Source organism: Thermoascus crustaceus (genome assembly GCF_041956765.1).
Source record: "Thermoascus crustaceus strain CBS 181.67 unplaced genomic scaffold VTN00scaffold_6, whole genome shotgun sequence".
Lineage (NCBI taxonomy): Eukaryota > Fungi > Ascomycota > Eurotiomycetes > Eurotiales > Thermoascaceae > Thermoascus > Thermoascus crustaceus.
In genome coordinates this window covers 942,195-957,306 of record NW_027192532.1, presented here as the reverse complement: position 1 = coordinate 957,306, position 15,112 = coordinate 942,195, and the positions used below count along the sequence as shown (strand labels likewise).

The window sequence follows — 15,112 nt, the reverse complement described above, 5'->3', positions numbered from 1 at the left end:
CTCAAACATCATTCAAAATGGTATTTGCTCGTTCCTTCACTGCCCAGCTGCGGCGCCCTGCCGCCTCCCTCCTCTCCGGCAGAGTCGCCCGCGCTGCCGGCCCTTGCTGGCAGGCGGCCTCTCCTTTTGCCCAGGCCCGCACACTGACAGCTACTGCCAACCGACAGGTCAAGGTTCTTATGTGCCTGTATGACGTAAGTATTCCAGAATCTTGGATCATCATGATCCCACACGCTTGTCCCAAACTCAATTGCTGACAAGCATCGATCCAGGGCGGCGAGCACGCCAAGCAGCAGCCCGGCCTTCTCGGTACCACCGAGAACGAGCTTGGTCTCCGCAAGTGGCTCGAGGACCAGGGCCACACCCTCGTCACCACCTCCGACAAGGAGGGTCCTAACTCCGTCTTCGAGAAGGAGCTCGTTGACGCTGAGGTCATCATCACCACTCCGTAAGTCCTGCCATTGCACCACCACGCAGTGGAATGTTGATCCATCTAACGTTGGAAATGCAGCTTCCACCCCGGTTACCTGACCGCTGAGCGTCTGGCCAAGGCCAAGAACCTCAAGCTCGCTGTCACCGCTGGTGTCGGCTCTGACCACGTCGACCTCAATGCTGCCAACAAGACCAACGGCGGTATCACCGTCGCTGAGGTCACTGGCTGCAACGTCACCTCCGTCGCCGAGCACGTTGTCATGACCATCCTGGCCCTGGTCCGCAACTTCGTCCCTGCCCACGAGCAGATCGCCCGCGGTGAGTGGGACGTCGCTGCCGTCGCCAAGAACGAGTTCGACCTTGAGGGCAAGGTCGTCGGTACCGTCGCTGTCGGCCGTATCGGTGAGCGTGTGCTCCGCCGTCTCAAGCCCTTCGACTGCAAGGAGCTCCTGTACTACGACTACCAGCCCCTGTCTCCTGAGGTCGAGAAGGAGATCGGCTGCCGCCGTGTCGACACCCTGGAGGAGCTCGTCTCCCAGTGTGACGTTGTCACCATCAACTGCCCTCTCCACGAGAAGACCCGCGGTCTGTTCAACAAGGACCTCATTGCTAAGATGAAGCCCGGTATGTCCTTCGTCTCTTACTCCAGCGTCATTAGATGTCGTCGACTAACGACTTGCAGGCTCTTGGCTCGTCAACACCGCTCGTGGTGCCATCGTCGTCAAGGAGGACGTCGCTGAGGCCATCAAGTCTGGCCACCTCCGCGGCTACGGTGGTGACGTCTGGTTCCCTCAGCCCGCTCCCAAGGACCACCCTCTCCGCTACGTCACCGGTCCTCTGGGCGGTGGAAACGCCATGGTTCCCCACATGTCCGGTACCTCCATCGACGCCCAGATCCGCTATGCCCAGGGCACCAAGGCCATCCTGGAGAGCTACTTCTCTGGCCGCCACGACTACCGCCCCCAGGACCTCATCGTCCACAAGGGTCAGTACGCTACCCGCTCCTACGGTCTCCGCGAGAACCATAAATAAATGTATCGCGGTCTGTTGAACCGCGATGCATAGCCTAGCCCGCTGGAAGGGATTGGAGTTCGGGACTGGGTTTCATATGTCCTGGCTTGATCAGGATTAGGTTTGCATGTCATAACTAGGGATTTATAAATAACAAATATATTTTTTATATATTTAACTTGTTTCCTTGTCTCCGTGCTCCCCTATCCGAAACACTAAAAGCTCCACAGCATGCTCCTTTCTCTAACCATTCTTGGCTAGAAGAAAGGAAAGTAAAAAATAGATCAGGCCATTGCCCCCGATCCATTTCATTGTACCTTAGGTCCCTAGGTAACTTAGCGCAGCACGGAACGATCGACCAGATTAGATTAAGACTCGTCATGTGATTACTTGCTTACCTAGCTCATTACCGTATTAGGCAGCCAAGGGATGGATAAGAAACCCGCCGCCGGGACAAGCCGGGCCCCCAGCTCCCCTCCCCCCCTTTTCTTTGGTGGACCCCGATCCATCCGGCCCATCCGATCCAGATCCGTGGATCACTGGATATTTTCTAGCCTCGATCCATATCTGCATGTCATGTCATGATCTCATCGATATTGATGATCGATTGGTAGGTTGGATTATCATATTATGTAATGGGACGTTGTGATAAGTTCTAATAATAATGTTGAGGTCTTGCATTCCATATGCATTTGACCTTTCCAGTTAGATAAGACTTGATAGATAGATAAGAAAGAGTATGGATGGACCTAGGTACCTTGGGTACCTAAGGTAGGTAGTTGGATTCGACTGGACCGCTTTTCCGGCACCGGTACCGGTGTCGCAGGGCCGGTTCCGGGGTTGTTTTGTTGGTTGGTTGTTCTTTGTGGTACTGCAGTGTAGGCGTGAGGGTGGGACAGAGGGACGGATGAGATTGTGTACTACCTGGATATGTCCGTGAGGGGGAGATGCGGTGCGATGCGGTGTGGTGTTACGATAAATTAATATTATCCCATGTTTGGATAGGATTGGATCGGTGAATGATGATTAGTAAATCAAGTATGTCGACTTTAGGTTAGGTACCTGCTTTAGATACCAAAGGTGTTAGCGGCGCTATCCATCCATTGGGTATTGTACAGAGGTAGACACTGTGTTTCTGTGATCGGCTTTGGAAGATAGATAGGTAGATTGGATACCTTCGTAACCAGGCAGCGCAAGGGTCAGTCAGGCGCGAGGATATCATTTGACATCATACTAGGTACTTAGGTAGGTAGGCAGATAGATCCACCCGTCCCATCTTACTTGTCACTCGTGCAATGCATTCATATGCTTTGTATGTACAACTTCAGCGTGAAAACGGGGACCTGACCGGATCCTAAATAACCATGTCGAGACTTAGGTACCTGGAACTCGCCATGTCTACCTTAGGTACCTCGGTACCTACCGTATCTGACCTGACCTAGATCCATACGATTTGCCTACTCGACCAAGGCCAATAGATGCCCCTCACCATCATACACTATTTATATCCTCTTGAGAAATTTATCCGATGATAATATCTGATATTTTTCGATGTGGGAAATGGAGCAGCGATGGTGATTCTAGTCAGTTATCAAATATACAGTCTATGGATTTTTTTCGTGCGCTGGTGTCATAATGAGGCCATGATAGATACCTAGATAGATAGATAGATAGATAGATAGATCCATCTACATACAATCTGGTTGAATCCGCCCCACTTATCTTTCTCTACGTGAACATACACTACTCATCCCCTCTTGCTATATTGCAATCTGGGCTGAACTGGCTTTGCCTAGGGTCTGTGACCTCACATGGTGTCTGGGTACTCTCCAATGAGCTTCAAGATCACATGGGTATGAAATAGCAATCCGCCAAGCCACAAGGCACTCTACGCAGCAGGGCAGGGATGATAGAAAGATAGGCATGATATAGTAGTGTATACGGTCGAGACTTGATCTCTGCCATTCTTCCATTTTTTTCTAATACTGGTGTTATCTTTTCATTTTACCCCCATTTTGATATTGCTAGTGTATACGTACCCCTGAACGGACTGCCACTGAAGTGCACCTCCTACCCTAATGCCAGCAAATGCAAATCCAAATACCAACGATGCCACCGGCATCCTAGACGGTCTTCCCCGCGGGACCGGTGAATACCAATATCAGGGAATCGCCCCACTTTCTACATACCATTCACCTCGAACGAGATCTCCTGGACAGTGACGATGACAAGATGGGACCAAGAAGGAGGAGTGAATTTATAATCTTCTCCAACATCCCCGAGGACATCTTCCTCAAGGACATCCACTCCTCCACCGAAAAGCTCCTCTCCCGTTCCTTCACCTCCTACGACCCCGTCCGCCAGATCCTCCTGGTCAAGATGACGACCGGTGTCCACGAGCAGTCCAGTCTGGGCATCACAGTCACATTGAGGGATAAGTTGGTTGTGATCTCAAGAGCGAGTTCCGCCTCAGAGAATCAGCTGGAGTGCAGAATGCACTGTCTGGGGGGAGGGGGAGGAGAAATGAGACCTGATCAGTCGTACCTCCCGTATCGCCTCCCGCAGGGCCGATCGGATCAACGGCCATCCGCGGTCGTGGAAAGCGGGTACGCTGAATTGGGATCCAAGCTCGAAGCTGATGCCAAGTGGTGGCTGATTGAATCGGAGGGAGATGTACGGACTGCTTTGGTCATCTTGGTCGACAGGGGGAGAAAGGAACTTACCATCCAGAAATGGGAGCTGGCCGATCGAACAGAGCCTAACAGGCGCGCACAACCGGCTCTAATGCAGCAAGTGGTGATTTTCCAGCTGGAGGAGGGCCAGGAGACTGCCAATGTTACCGATGCTCCTCTTACCATCGCGTTCGAGAATGTCTTCCGGAGGGAAGCACGGGGGCAGGGGGAGAGATTTCGTTTTGACGGAGGATGATTTCAGGGATATGGCGAAGTTGGTTTGGAGAGAACAACACTTCGAGATGATACCTACTAAGTATGTACCTAGGTACATGATTCTATAGTGATTAGGTTCTTTCCAGTCAACTGGAAGGAGGTTACCGGTCGAATCGAATCGAATCGATTTGATGCTCACGCGAGTTTGTTATATATTTAGACATTGAATCGTCTCTCTCTCTCTCTCCATCATGGAATAGAACGGGTAGGGAGTAAAATGAGCAGAAGACAGCTCCGGATTTCTAGTAACAGGCTGTCCAGCAGATCAACGCTGCCCATTCGTGTCTACCACATGAGCGGAACAAGAGCAAACATCTGTATGTATAGTACACTTTCAATGCCAACGCCGTCAACTGACTGAAGACCCAACGCCAGACAATGATCTATATGGACACCGAAGAAAAAAACAAACCGCCAACTACCGCCTCTGTTGCTGCGACGTCGTCCTCTCATCATGCCCCTCATCATCACTATCATCCATAAACCCCTCCTCCAACTCCCGACTCAGCCTCACCTCCGCGTCACCGGCCGTACTCCGCCGTCTCTCCAGCGCCTCCCGCCGTGCGGGGTCCATGTTCATCCCGACCATGTTCTCCCCTTCTTCCTCGTTCAGGACGCTGTCCCCATCGTGATCGTTGTGCTGGTGGCCCTCGACCAGCCGCGCGCCGGATCGCCAGGAGGAAGGCAGGAAGACGTGCATCAGGGCGTCGGCGACGCGGTCGCGGAGGGAGGAGGTGTGCGCGGAGATGGTGTGCAGGGGCAGGTACTGTGCGTAGCGCTGGTGGTAGCGGCGGAAGAAGGGGATGATGACATATGAGAAGAGCAGGTAGAGAGCGAGGGAGATGAGGGCGGGAGTGATGATGGTCTGTTGTATATGTTAGTACCCAGGCGTTGGAAGACGTAGTACTACGGAGGCCAGCTCGGGGAGAACTGTTTCAGGGGGAGATAATGAACAGACCTTGATTAGGTCCAGTATGGCCCCCATCGAGACGAGTGAAAGGCCTTGGATAGAAGTCGAGACAGGCAGTCAAGTCTTGGGGAGGGTAGGTCAGTACGGGGGAAAGGTATGGATGCTTGTGCCAGCTCCGCAGGCGGTGTGATTGATGCGGAGATGGTGTCCGGACGTCGACCGTTGACGGACAGCAGGGAGAGGCTCGAAGCACGGATGGGGGTTAAGGCAGATTAAGGCAGGCCTGATTCGCCGGAACCCCTCATTCTCCAGCTCTCTCTCGAGGATGACAGGGAGAAGGGGATTTAGAAGCGAAGATCACGGCCAGCACAGGGCAAGCCCGCGGCGCCGGGCGATGCGCACGCCCGCGGCAGGTCACGTGTCGCCATGCAGGCCAGCACGCATGGCCATCACGTGCGGCGCTAGCCCGGATCGGGCGCGCAGCAGCGCTCGGACGGGCGAACCAGATGCGCCGAGGACACGGCCAGACACCCCCTAACGCCGTCTTCTAGGCCCGACCTCGTGCGATGCCCTGAGGACAACTCTCGAGATATCGCGATTTCACCCTGTCCCCGCTGCTCTGTCCGTCTGTACGCGTGGTTTGTCTGTTGTCAGCGTGTTGAAAGAGGAGGATCCGTTTCTCGCGCCCTTCCTCGCCCCTCCCTACCCCCCCGTGTCTGGCGGGTTACCCATCGATCGTCAGGGAGTGAAAGGCACAACAGACCACCTCAAAAAAAATAAGAACCGGCCTGGATGACATTGACTTCTCTGCACTCGCCTCCTCGCGACCGCTGCCCGTGAGACAGTCGACCCCAGAAGGAGCACTGCCCGCCAGCGGCGGAAGGGCCTTCCTCCTGCTGTGGATGACGCCCATGCTGCACCCTGCGCCTCCTCAGCGACGCCCGCCACGATGCCCTCCTCCTCCGCGCCCGACAAATCGAGACAGACCTCGGCCGGCAAGTCGTTCTTCGGGAGGAAGCTGCACAAGGAGAAGCCTGTGGACGACCGTCATTCCGGCAATGGGGCCTTCGAGGCGCCTGCGCCCCCGGGCAGCCCGTCCGGCTCCCGCTCCTCGCGACATACCAAGAGAGCGTCCGTGCAGTCCCTCGACATGGGCCAGGATGCGGATGTTCTCTCCATGACCGCGGGCGTCATCACCTCGATCCCCTTTGAGAGCCTGCCGCCCGATCCCAAGTCTCCCATCCCCGTCGACTCCCTCTCCAACATGCAGTCGTCGCCTCGCAGGGAGCCCACGCCAGCTCACCTGGCCAAGGGCGGGGGTGACTTCCACCAGTATCCGCCGTGGAACCCCCAGACGGTCGTGCAGAATGGATATGCCTCCCATCCCACGGGGCCTCGCCCGCCGCCCCATGTCACCAACACCACAATGGCCGCCAGTGCCACGGGCGACAAAGGAACCCGATACCAGCAGTGGGGGAGACCAGGCAGTTCCTCCACCAACGCCGCCTTCAACAGCCACATCTCCTCCTCGACCATGGACTCGTCCAACACCTCGCGCATGTCCATAGATCAGACGAGCATCCATTCGTCCGTCTCCTCGAACACCCGTGGCTCGAGCTATGTGTCTTCCGACAATTCTTCCCGTACGCTCACGACCTCATATTCCACGGACCGTAACTCGATGTTCGCAGATCTCAATACTAACAGACTCTCCCATCTTCAAGGTTCCTACATCTCGCAACCCATCCCGACAACCCCGCTTACGCCGATGCCGCCGGCCATGTCCCCGGAACAATATCTGACGCGCCCCAGGGACGATCGAATAATCGACCAACTGTTTCTCGAACTGATGCAGAAGCGTGGCTGGCAAAATCTCCCTGAGCAGGCCAAGAGACAGATGTTGGCGTATCCGGCCTCGAAGAAGTGGACCCTGGTCCATCAAGATCGATTAACTGAGCTACAGGGCGAGCAGAGACGGAGACAGAACGCAAAATCAACCTACGGAGGCGAAGCGCCTAGCACTCTTCTGGGAAGAGCAGACGAGGAGGGAAGCCCGGAGTGGTACGTCAGGAAGGTGATGGACGACACGATCACGTCGAAGCAACTCGCCAGTCTGAGCGTCAGTCTGCGAACGCAGCCGATTAGGTAGGATGCCCTGAAGAAAAGAAAGAAGATCTAATGTCTAGAAGTTGCTGATCTATGAATGATAGCTGGGTGAAAGCCTTCGTCGAGGCTCAAGGTCAAATCGCTTTGACGAACGTCCTGTTGAAGATCAACAGAAGGAAGGCAACTGGGCCTATGCCGGCGCCTCCATCGTCAGGCGATAAGGACTTGGAACGTGAATATGATATTGCTAAATGTCTAAAAGCTCTGATGAATAACAAATACGGTGCGGACGATGCTCTTGCCCATCAGCAGGTTATCGTGGCGCTCGTGAGCTCGTTGCTCTCTCCTCGTCTACACACGAGGAAGTTGGTCAGCGAGGTCTTGACTTTCCTGTGTCACTGGGCCGATGGAGTGGGTCATCAGAAGGTTCTGCAGGCTATGGACCATGTCAAGAATCATCAAGGAGAGACTGGCCGTTTCGATGCTTGGATGCGTATTGTGGAGGTCACGATTGACGGACGTGGAAAGATGGGAAGTATGGTTGGCGCCAGTGAAGAGTATCGAAGCGGAGGAATTGGCATGGAGAATCTCCTCATGGAATATGCGGTCGCCACGATGTTCCTCATCAATATGCTTATCGATGCGCCGGAAAATGACCTGCAGCTGCGATGCCATATCCGAGCCCAGTTCATATCCTGTGGCATCAAACGTCTCCTAACGAAGATGGAGGGTTTCCAGTATGAGGTCATAGACAAGCAGATCGAGCGGTTTAGGGAAAATGAGGCGATTGACTACGAAGATCTGCTGCAGCGGGAGAATAGCAGCATGAAGGATAGTATCGAGGGCGAGGTCAAGGATATGAGCGACCCCATGCAGATCACAGATGCGATCATGTCCAAGATCCAAGGGACTCGGTCCCATGATTACTTCCTTTCTGCGATGCAGCACATGCTTCTCATCCGCGAGAACTCCGGAGAGGATGGCCTCAGGATGTTCCAGCTCGTGGACGCAATGCTTAGCTATGTGGCTATGGACAGGAGGCTTCCGGACCTGGATCTGAGGCAGGGTTTGACGTTCACCGTGCAGAGCCTTTTGGATAGATTACATACAGATGCGGAAGCGAGGCGCGCGTACGATGAATCTCTGGAAGCCCGACAGGTCGCGGAAGCGGCCATTGCCGAGCGAGATGAGATGAAAGCGCAGGTGGAGTTGGGTGCGGATGGTCTGGTAAAGAAGCTGAAGAAACAGATCGAGGAACAGGCCGGCATTATCGAACTCCAGACAAGACAGAATGAAGCGTTGAAAGCCGAGCTTGCAGATGTCCAGAGACTCCGCAGCCAGGAACTCCAGCGAAATGAACTGGAGACCCGAGAGTTGTATCTCATGCTTCGAGATGCGCAGGACATTGCCGCGTCGCACGCCAAGAAGGCTGAGAACGGCAAGGGCGAGGTGGACCCGACGCTGATGAGAGGCATTTTGGATCGTGAGAAGCTTCTGGAGAGGCTGGAGAAGCAGCTCGAGCGAACCAAGACGCAATTCAAGCTGGAGGGCAAAGTCTGGGGCGCCCAAGGCCCCTCGGATCGCCTGCGCGAGCTGCGGGAGCAGATGGATGGAATACAAGCTCAGGATTTTGAGGAGGAGACCCGCGACTTGGACACCAGCACTCTTGGAGCGGTCTACCGGAAGAGAGGCCACAAGAAAGACGACGGTGAGGATGGTGGTGCTCATGAGGGAGAGGAATCGCAGCCCGAGGATGAGGGTGAGGTTGTGTACGAGAAGCCTCGCATCGTGGAGTTGTCACGGCCTCGACTGAACCCGAAGCAGGCGTCTGGCTTGCTCGGAGAGATCGCCTCCAAAGTGCCCAAATACGGCGATGATGCCGGTGACGTTACTCCAACGCCCGACTCTGAAGAGGCTCAAGCTTCTGCAGAAGACAAGGAAACGAAAGCTGAGAGCACGGATGAGAGCAAGGCCGAATCTAAAGCTGAGGGCCAAGCCGCACCTCCGCCTCCACCACCTCCTCCACCCCCTCCTCCTCCCCCCGGGAAAGGTGTACCCGCGCCTCCGCCGCCCCCTCCACCACCCCCTCCAGGCGCGGCGGGCGTACCTCCTCCCCCTCCGCCGCCTCCCCCTCCTCCAGGAGGTTTCCCCCGGAGGAGTCCCTCCACCTCCCCCACCACCTCCCGGTGCCGGATTCGGACCGCCCCCTCCTCCCCCACCCCCTGGCGCCCCAGTCCCCGGGGGTTGGCGAGCAAACTACATGGCTGCACAGCAAGCCTCTGGCCCCACTTTTCTCATGCCTTCAATTAGACCTAAGAAGAAGCTTAAGGCTCTTCATTGGGACAAAGTTGATACTCCTCAGGTGACCGTGTGGGCTACCCACGCGCCAACCTATGAGGCAAGAGAACAGAAGTACACCGAACTGGCCAAGAAGGGTGTTCTCGACGAAGTCGAGAGACTGTTCATGGCGAAGGAAGCGAAGATCATCAAGGGAGGTGCAGCAGCGAAGCAGCGACAAGACAAGAAGCAGATCATCTCGAACGATCTGTCGAAGACTTTCCAGATCGCGTTGGCCAAATTCTCACACATCCCTGTGGAAGAAGTTGTGCGTATGATCATCCACTGTGACAAGGAGATCCTGGACAACAATGTTGTCATGGATTTCTTGCAAAGAGATGACTTATGCACCATTCCAGACAACGTCGCCAAACTCATGGCTCCTTACAGCAAGGATTGGACTGGGCCAGATGCTGCTTCTTCTGAACGAGACCAGGACCCGAGCGAGCTCACCCGTGAAGACCAGATCTACCTGCAGACTGCGTTCGAGCTCAACCACTACTGGAAGGCCAGAATGCGCGCTCTCGCGTTGACCCGATCCTACGAGCCTGACTATGACCATATATCCGCGAAGCTCCAGGAGGTTGTCAGCGTCAGCGAGTCGCTCCGGGACTCCGTCTCATTGATGAATGTTCTGGGCCTGATTTTGGATATTGGTAATTTCATGAACGATAGCAACAAGCAGGCTCAAGGTTTCAAGCTCAGCTCTCTTGCCCGTCTTGGCATGGTTAAGGATGACAAGAATGAGTCGACGTTCGCAGATCTTGTCGAGCGTATCGTCCGCAACCAGTACCCAGAGTGGGAGGGCTTCATCGATGAGATTGGAGGAGTGATGGGAGTGCACAAGTTGAATGTTGACCAGCTAAGAACGGACGCCAGGAAGTACATTGATACCATCAAAAACGTGCAGGCAAGTTTGGACGCGGGCAACCTGAGTGATCCGAAGAAATTCCATCCTCAGGACCGCGTCAGTCAAGTCGTCCAGCGGAGCATGAAGGAGGCAAGACGGAAGGCGGAACAGATGCAGATCTACCTGGATGAAATGGTCAAGACGTACGACGATATCATGACCTTCTATGGCGAGGACAACACCGACGAGAACGCTCGACGAGACTTCTTCGGCAAGCTTGCTTCCTTCTTGCAGGAGTGGAAGGTCAGTTTATTTACCCATTTTTATCGGTTTCTATTCCCTATTGCCTGGGCTAACGACGGTATGTAGAAATCGAAAGAGAAGAACATTGCCTTGGAAGAGGCGAAGAAGCGTACGGAGGCGTCATTGGCACGCAAGCGCATCAACCCTGCTCTCGCTAACGGCGGTGGTCACTCTGCGGAGAATCAAAACTCTCCATCAACAAGTGGAGCGATGGATTCGCTGCTCGAGAAGCTGCGCGCAGCAGCTCCGCAAGCCAGAGATCAGCGTGACCGTCGGCGTCGCGCCAGGCTCAAGGAACGGCACCAGGTTCGGATCGCTTCTGGGCAGAAAATGCCTGAGCTTCCGGCTATGAGTGAGACAAAGAACGAGGGTGGTGAAGAAGAAAACAAGGCCCCGACTGGCAACGACACGGGCTTGTTGAGCCCTGAGAGCAGCCAGCCTGACGAGGCCAAACCCGACAATAACAGCAACAACAAATCCAACAAAGAAGATGCCCAAGATTCCCACGTCTCGGAAGGCGAAGACATTGCGGATCGGGCCGCTAGCATGCTGCAAGGTCTGAGAGGTAATTCTGACGCGGATGGAGAGCGCGCAAGGAGAAGAAGAGAGAGCGCCGAGGACGAGAGACGCAATCGGAGATTGAGAAGACGGAATGGTGGAACCAGCGGGAGCAAAGACCATAGTGCTGATGGATCGGGTCTCGCTACGGTGAAAGAGCCAGCCTCCCCAGCCAAAACGGAGGTAGCGGTGACGGACGAGGCAGGAAGCCCGGGCAAAAGGCCTGACTCGGCTGGTTCTCAGGGTTCTCAACCACCGCCTCCGTCCATCGTCGTGTCTTCGACTTCTGATCATCCTGATCAACCGCCTGAAAACGAGCCCTCGGAGCCCTCCGAGGTTTCTACAGAAAACAAGCCCGCTGAAAATGCAGAGTAATCTGTAGGGCTCGGTACAGCTTCTTTTTAATGTGTGAAAAGGATTAGTGATGTCGGTCGGGAAATTGTTTCAACGGCGCATATGTATACTATTCTCCCTGCCAGCTCTTTACCAGCATTTCTTGTCCTAGTTCATTTTTGATTTTGTTTCTCAGCTGTTGGTCCGCGAGTGGGCCGGATCCGGGACCAGCAGCATTTCGTTTCTATGTTTCTTGTGCATTTGATTTTTTTTTTGGCAGAGAAGGCCCCCCTTTTACCATCATTTTTCTATTTCCTAATCTCTTCTTGCCTCTCGTGTTACATTTTTTTTATTTCCTCTACCCCCTCTTATTTTTAAATCCTCGTGTGTGTGCATGCTTATTATAAAATCCCCCGACTTCCACTCTATATTCCCATATCACGCAGAAGACATTTTTCTTTTTTCTGCTACTGGTTTGTATGCTATCATGTTGCAAGCGATTGTACCGTGATGCGTTGCGTATGTAAATGAATCCAACTTACACCCCGGTTGCTGTTTCCAGAGTGATTAAGCGGAGCCTGCATGAGTAGCATATTGCCCTTTCGTGTAGTTGCCATTCAGCGTTTCCTTTGGCTGACATCCATCTCATCTATTCTATCCTCTTGGATTATCCGATGTAGAAAGAAAGTCTTGCTTATCCGATAGACAGGATAGGTCTGCTTGCCTGCGGACGAGGTCGCATAGTACGGGTTCATTCAGGTTGTTATATCGAATGGAATATAAAAGTAATTCGGCCTTTACAAGTGTCTGATGTAGTATAACACCGGGTGTCAACTTGAACATGGATCTGTATGAAGTCACGTGCAGGAAGCATGCCGCTACAACGCAGGCCTCGGCTGGGAACGAGAGAACACTCCCACTCCAGCTCGAGTCTCTCCCCGCACATGCGAGGTCCTCTATTTCGAACGACGTGTAGGGTCTTTCCCCATCGCCCTTCATGGAGCGGACCCGTCTCTTTGAGAGGTCTCTTCGGAATTCATAGCCCCTCATGCCGTCCCGCACCAACCCCGCGATCGATCCGGGAAAGGAATACCACCAGCGGAATCCGAAGCTTTACAGCCTCTGCTCCGGTTCAGTTTATGCCTGACGGGGATTCTACCATCTATGCACTTTCGACGGCGCCTGGGAGGGCTGCTATAGCCGTTGTGCGGATATCTGGACCGGCGTGCAAGCAGGTATGGATTTTAAATTTCCGGAGGGCTATCTATTTCGATGGCTATCTAACTGCGACTTAATCCTGCAGATCTACAAAGCTCTATGCCCGGGAAAACCGCTGCCCAAACCGCGCGTCGCCGCTCTTCGCACCCTCTACGATCCTACGCAGGAACCCTCGAGCAGCACCGTCCTCGACGCCGGCGCCCTGGTCCTCTACTTCCCGAGCCCGAAGACCGTCACCGGCGAGGATATCCTCGAGCTACACCTCCATGGTGGCCCGGCCATCGTTAAGGCCGTTCTTACGGCGATTTCCAACTGCAACGGACCCGACCATGTCATACGCTACGCAGAACCCGGCGAATTCACCCGCCGCGCCTTCATGAACGACCGCCTGTCCCTCCCGCAGATCGAGGCCCTGGGCGACACCCTCTCCGCCGATACGGAGCAGCAGCGCCGCCTCGCGGTCCGGGCATCCTCGAGCGACAACGCCCTCTCGAAGCGCTACGAGCAGTGGCGCCAGCAGCTTCTCTACGCGCGGGGCGAGATGGAGGCCCTGATCGACTTCTCCGAGGACCAGCACTTCGACGAGTCCCCCGCGGAGCTGGTCGCGTCCGTCGCGACGCAGGTCCGCATCCTGAAGCGGCAGATCGCGCTCCACATCCAGAATGCGTCGCGCGGGGAGCTGCGGAGGAACGGGATCCGGGTCGCGCTGTTGGGGGCGCCGAATGCGGGGAAAAGTTCCCTGCTGAATCGCGTGGTGGGAAAGGAGGCCGCTATCGTCAGCACGGAGGAGGGGACCACGAGGGATATTGTGGATGTTGGGGTTGATCTTGGAGGGTGGTATTGTAAGTTGGGGGACATGGCTGGGTTGAGGTCAGACCGTCGTGCATTGCGGCCTGGGGAGAGCCCCGTAACCATTGGCGCGGTTGAGAAGGAGGGTATTCGACGTGCCAAGGAGAGGGCGCTGGAGTCGGATGTCGTTGTCGTTGTCCTCTCGCTGGAGGAGAGCATGGACGGCGCCGGATATCAGCTGAGTGTAGAGCCTGAGGTTGTCGACGCTGTCAAGGGCTGCGAAGAACGCGGCAAGTGCATCATCGTGGCCATTAACAAGTCTGACCGACTATCAGCGACCGAGCGGGAGGAAGCCAGTGATGGCAAAGTCCCGCGCAGCCTGTCGGACGCTGTCAGCACGTTATTCCCCTCCGTGCCGGCCGATCGGGTGTTCGCCATCTCATGCAAGGAAGCGCAGGACGAGTCCTCGCATGCCCGCGACCCCGGCGGGATCCAACGATTCCTTGCGGGGCTAATCTCGAACTTTGAAAAGATCGCAGAACCACTGACAACTGCTACTGGTGAAGGAGAAGGAGAAGGATCAGAAGAAGAAAATGGTGGATTATTATTACAAGACAGTAGCTATTGGGAAGACTCATTGGGAGTCACACATCGACAGAGCTCTAATCTACAGCGGTGCCTCCAACACCTGGATGACTTCCTGACCCAGACCAAGACCCAAAAAACTCCAACTCTATCTCTATCCCAGATGACCCGAACCCAGACCTCTATTAATGATGATGATGGTGATATCCTCCCGATGATCCAAACCGAAACGCCAGATGATATTGGTACAGATATTGAGACAGAAGACGTCGACATCGTCACGGCGGCGGAGCACCTGCGGTTCGCCGCGGACAGCCTTGCCAAGATCACGGGCAAGGGCGAGAGCGGCGACGTGGAGGACGTCTTGGGGGTCGTTTTCGAGAAGTGCGTTGTTGTACCCGTGTTCCCGAATATGTCGACTGTTGTTGCGATGGTACTGACGACTCGCTTTCTTCGAACAGGTTCTGCGTTGGCAAGTAGGAGTGATGACCGATGCCCGGAAATCGAAGACGCAGCAACGAGTGTATGCGAAGAATCCGGACTCAAGACTCCGCTAACCTGCAAGACCCTCCCCCTCCTTCTCTCCTCGACTCCGCCCCGCAGGCCTTTCCTACCCCCTCAGACAACCACGCAGTGTGCGATATGGGCGACAGGAGTCCATGGAAGACTCCGTCAAGCCAAAGACAAACGACCAAAGACTAGACCAAGACCGAGACCGAAACCGAAACCGAA

The 15,112-nt window shown here is 54.9% G+C and overlaps 5 protein-coding genes across 5 annotated transcripts; 4 read left to right on the top strand and 1 right to left on the bottom strand.

The window, feature by feature from the left end:
* Positions 1-17: 17 nt before the first annotated feature.
* VTN00DRAFT_8674 (uncharacterized protein) lies at positions 18-1,464 on the top strand (the record flags this gene model as incomplete). Its single annotated transcript, XM_069435549.1, has 5 exons — positions 18-20; positions 168-194; positions 273-448; positions 512-1,056; positions 1,115-1,464. The coding sequence occupies 5 exons, from the start codon at positions 18-20 to the stop codon at positions 1,462-1,464; spliced, it is 1,101 nt and encodes a 366-aa protein (XP_069285484.1).
* Positions 1,465-3,675: 2,211 nt separating this feature from the next.
* Positions 3,676-4,371, top strand: VTN00DRAFT_8673 (uncharacterized protein; the record flags this gene model as incomplete). The annotated part of the gene is made up of 1 exon (XM_069435548.1): positions 3,676-4,371. The coding sequence occupies one exon, from the start codon at positions 3,676-3,678 to the stop codon at positions 4,369-4,371; it is 696 nt and encodes a 231-aa protein (XP_069285483.1).
* A 438-nt stretch (positions 4,372-4,809) lies between these two features.
* Positions 4,810-5,376, bottom strand: VTN00DRAFT_8672 (uncharacterized protein; the record flags this gene model as incomplete). The annotated part of the gene is made up of 2 exons (XM_069435547.1): positions 4,810-5,256; positions 5,350-5,376. 2 exons carry the CDS (start codon positions 5,374-5,376, stop codon positions 4,810-4,812), a joined length of 474 nt encoding a protein of 157 aa, XP_069285482.1.
* An 874-nt stretch (positions 5,377-6,250) lies between these two features.
* Positions 6,251-11,830, top strand: VTN00DRAFT_8671 (uncharacterized protein; the record flags this gene model as incomplete). Its single annotated transcript, XM_069435546.1, has 4 exons — positions 6,251-7,446; positions 7,512-9,650; positions 9,718-10,897; positions 10,964-11,830. The coding sequence occupies 4 exons, from the start codon at positions 6,251-6,253 to the stop codon at positions 11,828-11,830; spliced, it is 5,382 nt and encodes a 1,793-aa protein (XP_069285481.1).
* A 1,097-nt stretch (positions 11,831-12,927) lies between these two features.
* Positions 12,928-14,860, top strand: VTN00DRAFT_8670 (uncharacterized protein; the record flags this gene model as incomplete). The annotated part of the gene is made up of 3 exons (XM_069435545.1): positions 12,928-13,023; positions 13,092-14,764; positions 14,842-14,860. 3 exons carry the CDS (start codon positions 12,928-12,930, stop codon positions 14,858-14,860), a joined length of 1,788 nt encoding a protein of 595 aa, XP_069285480.1.
* Positions 14,861-15,112: the final 252 nt, after the last annotated feature.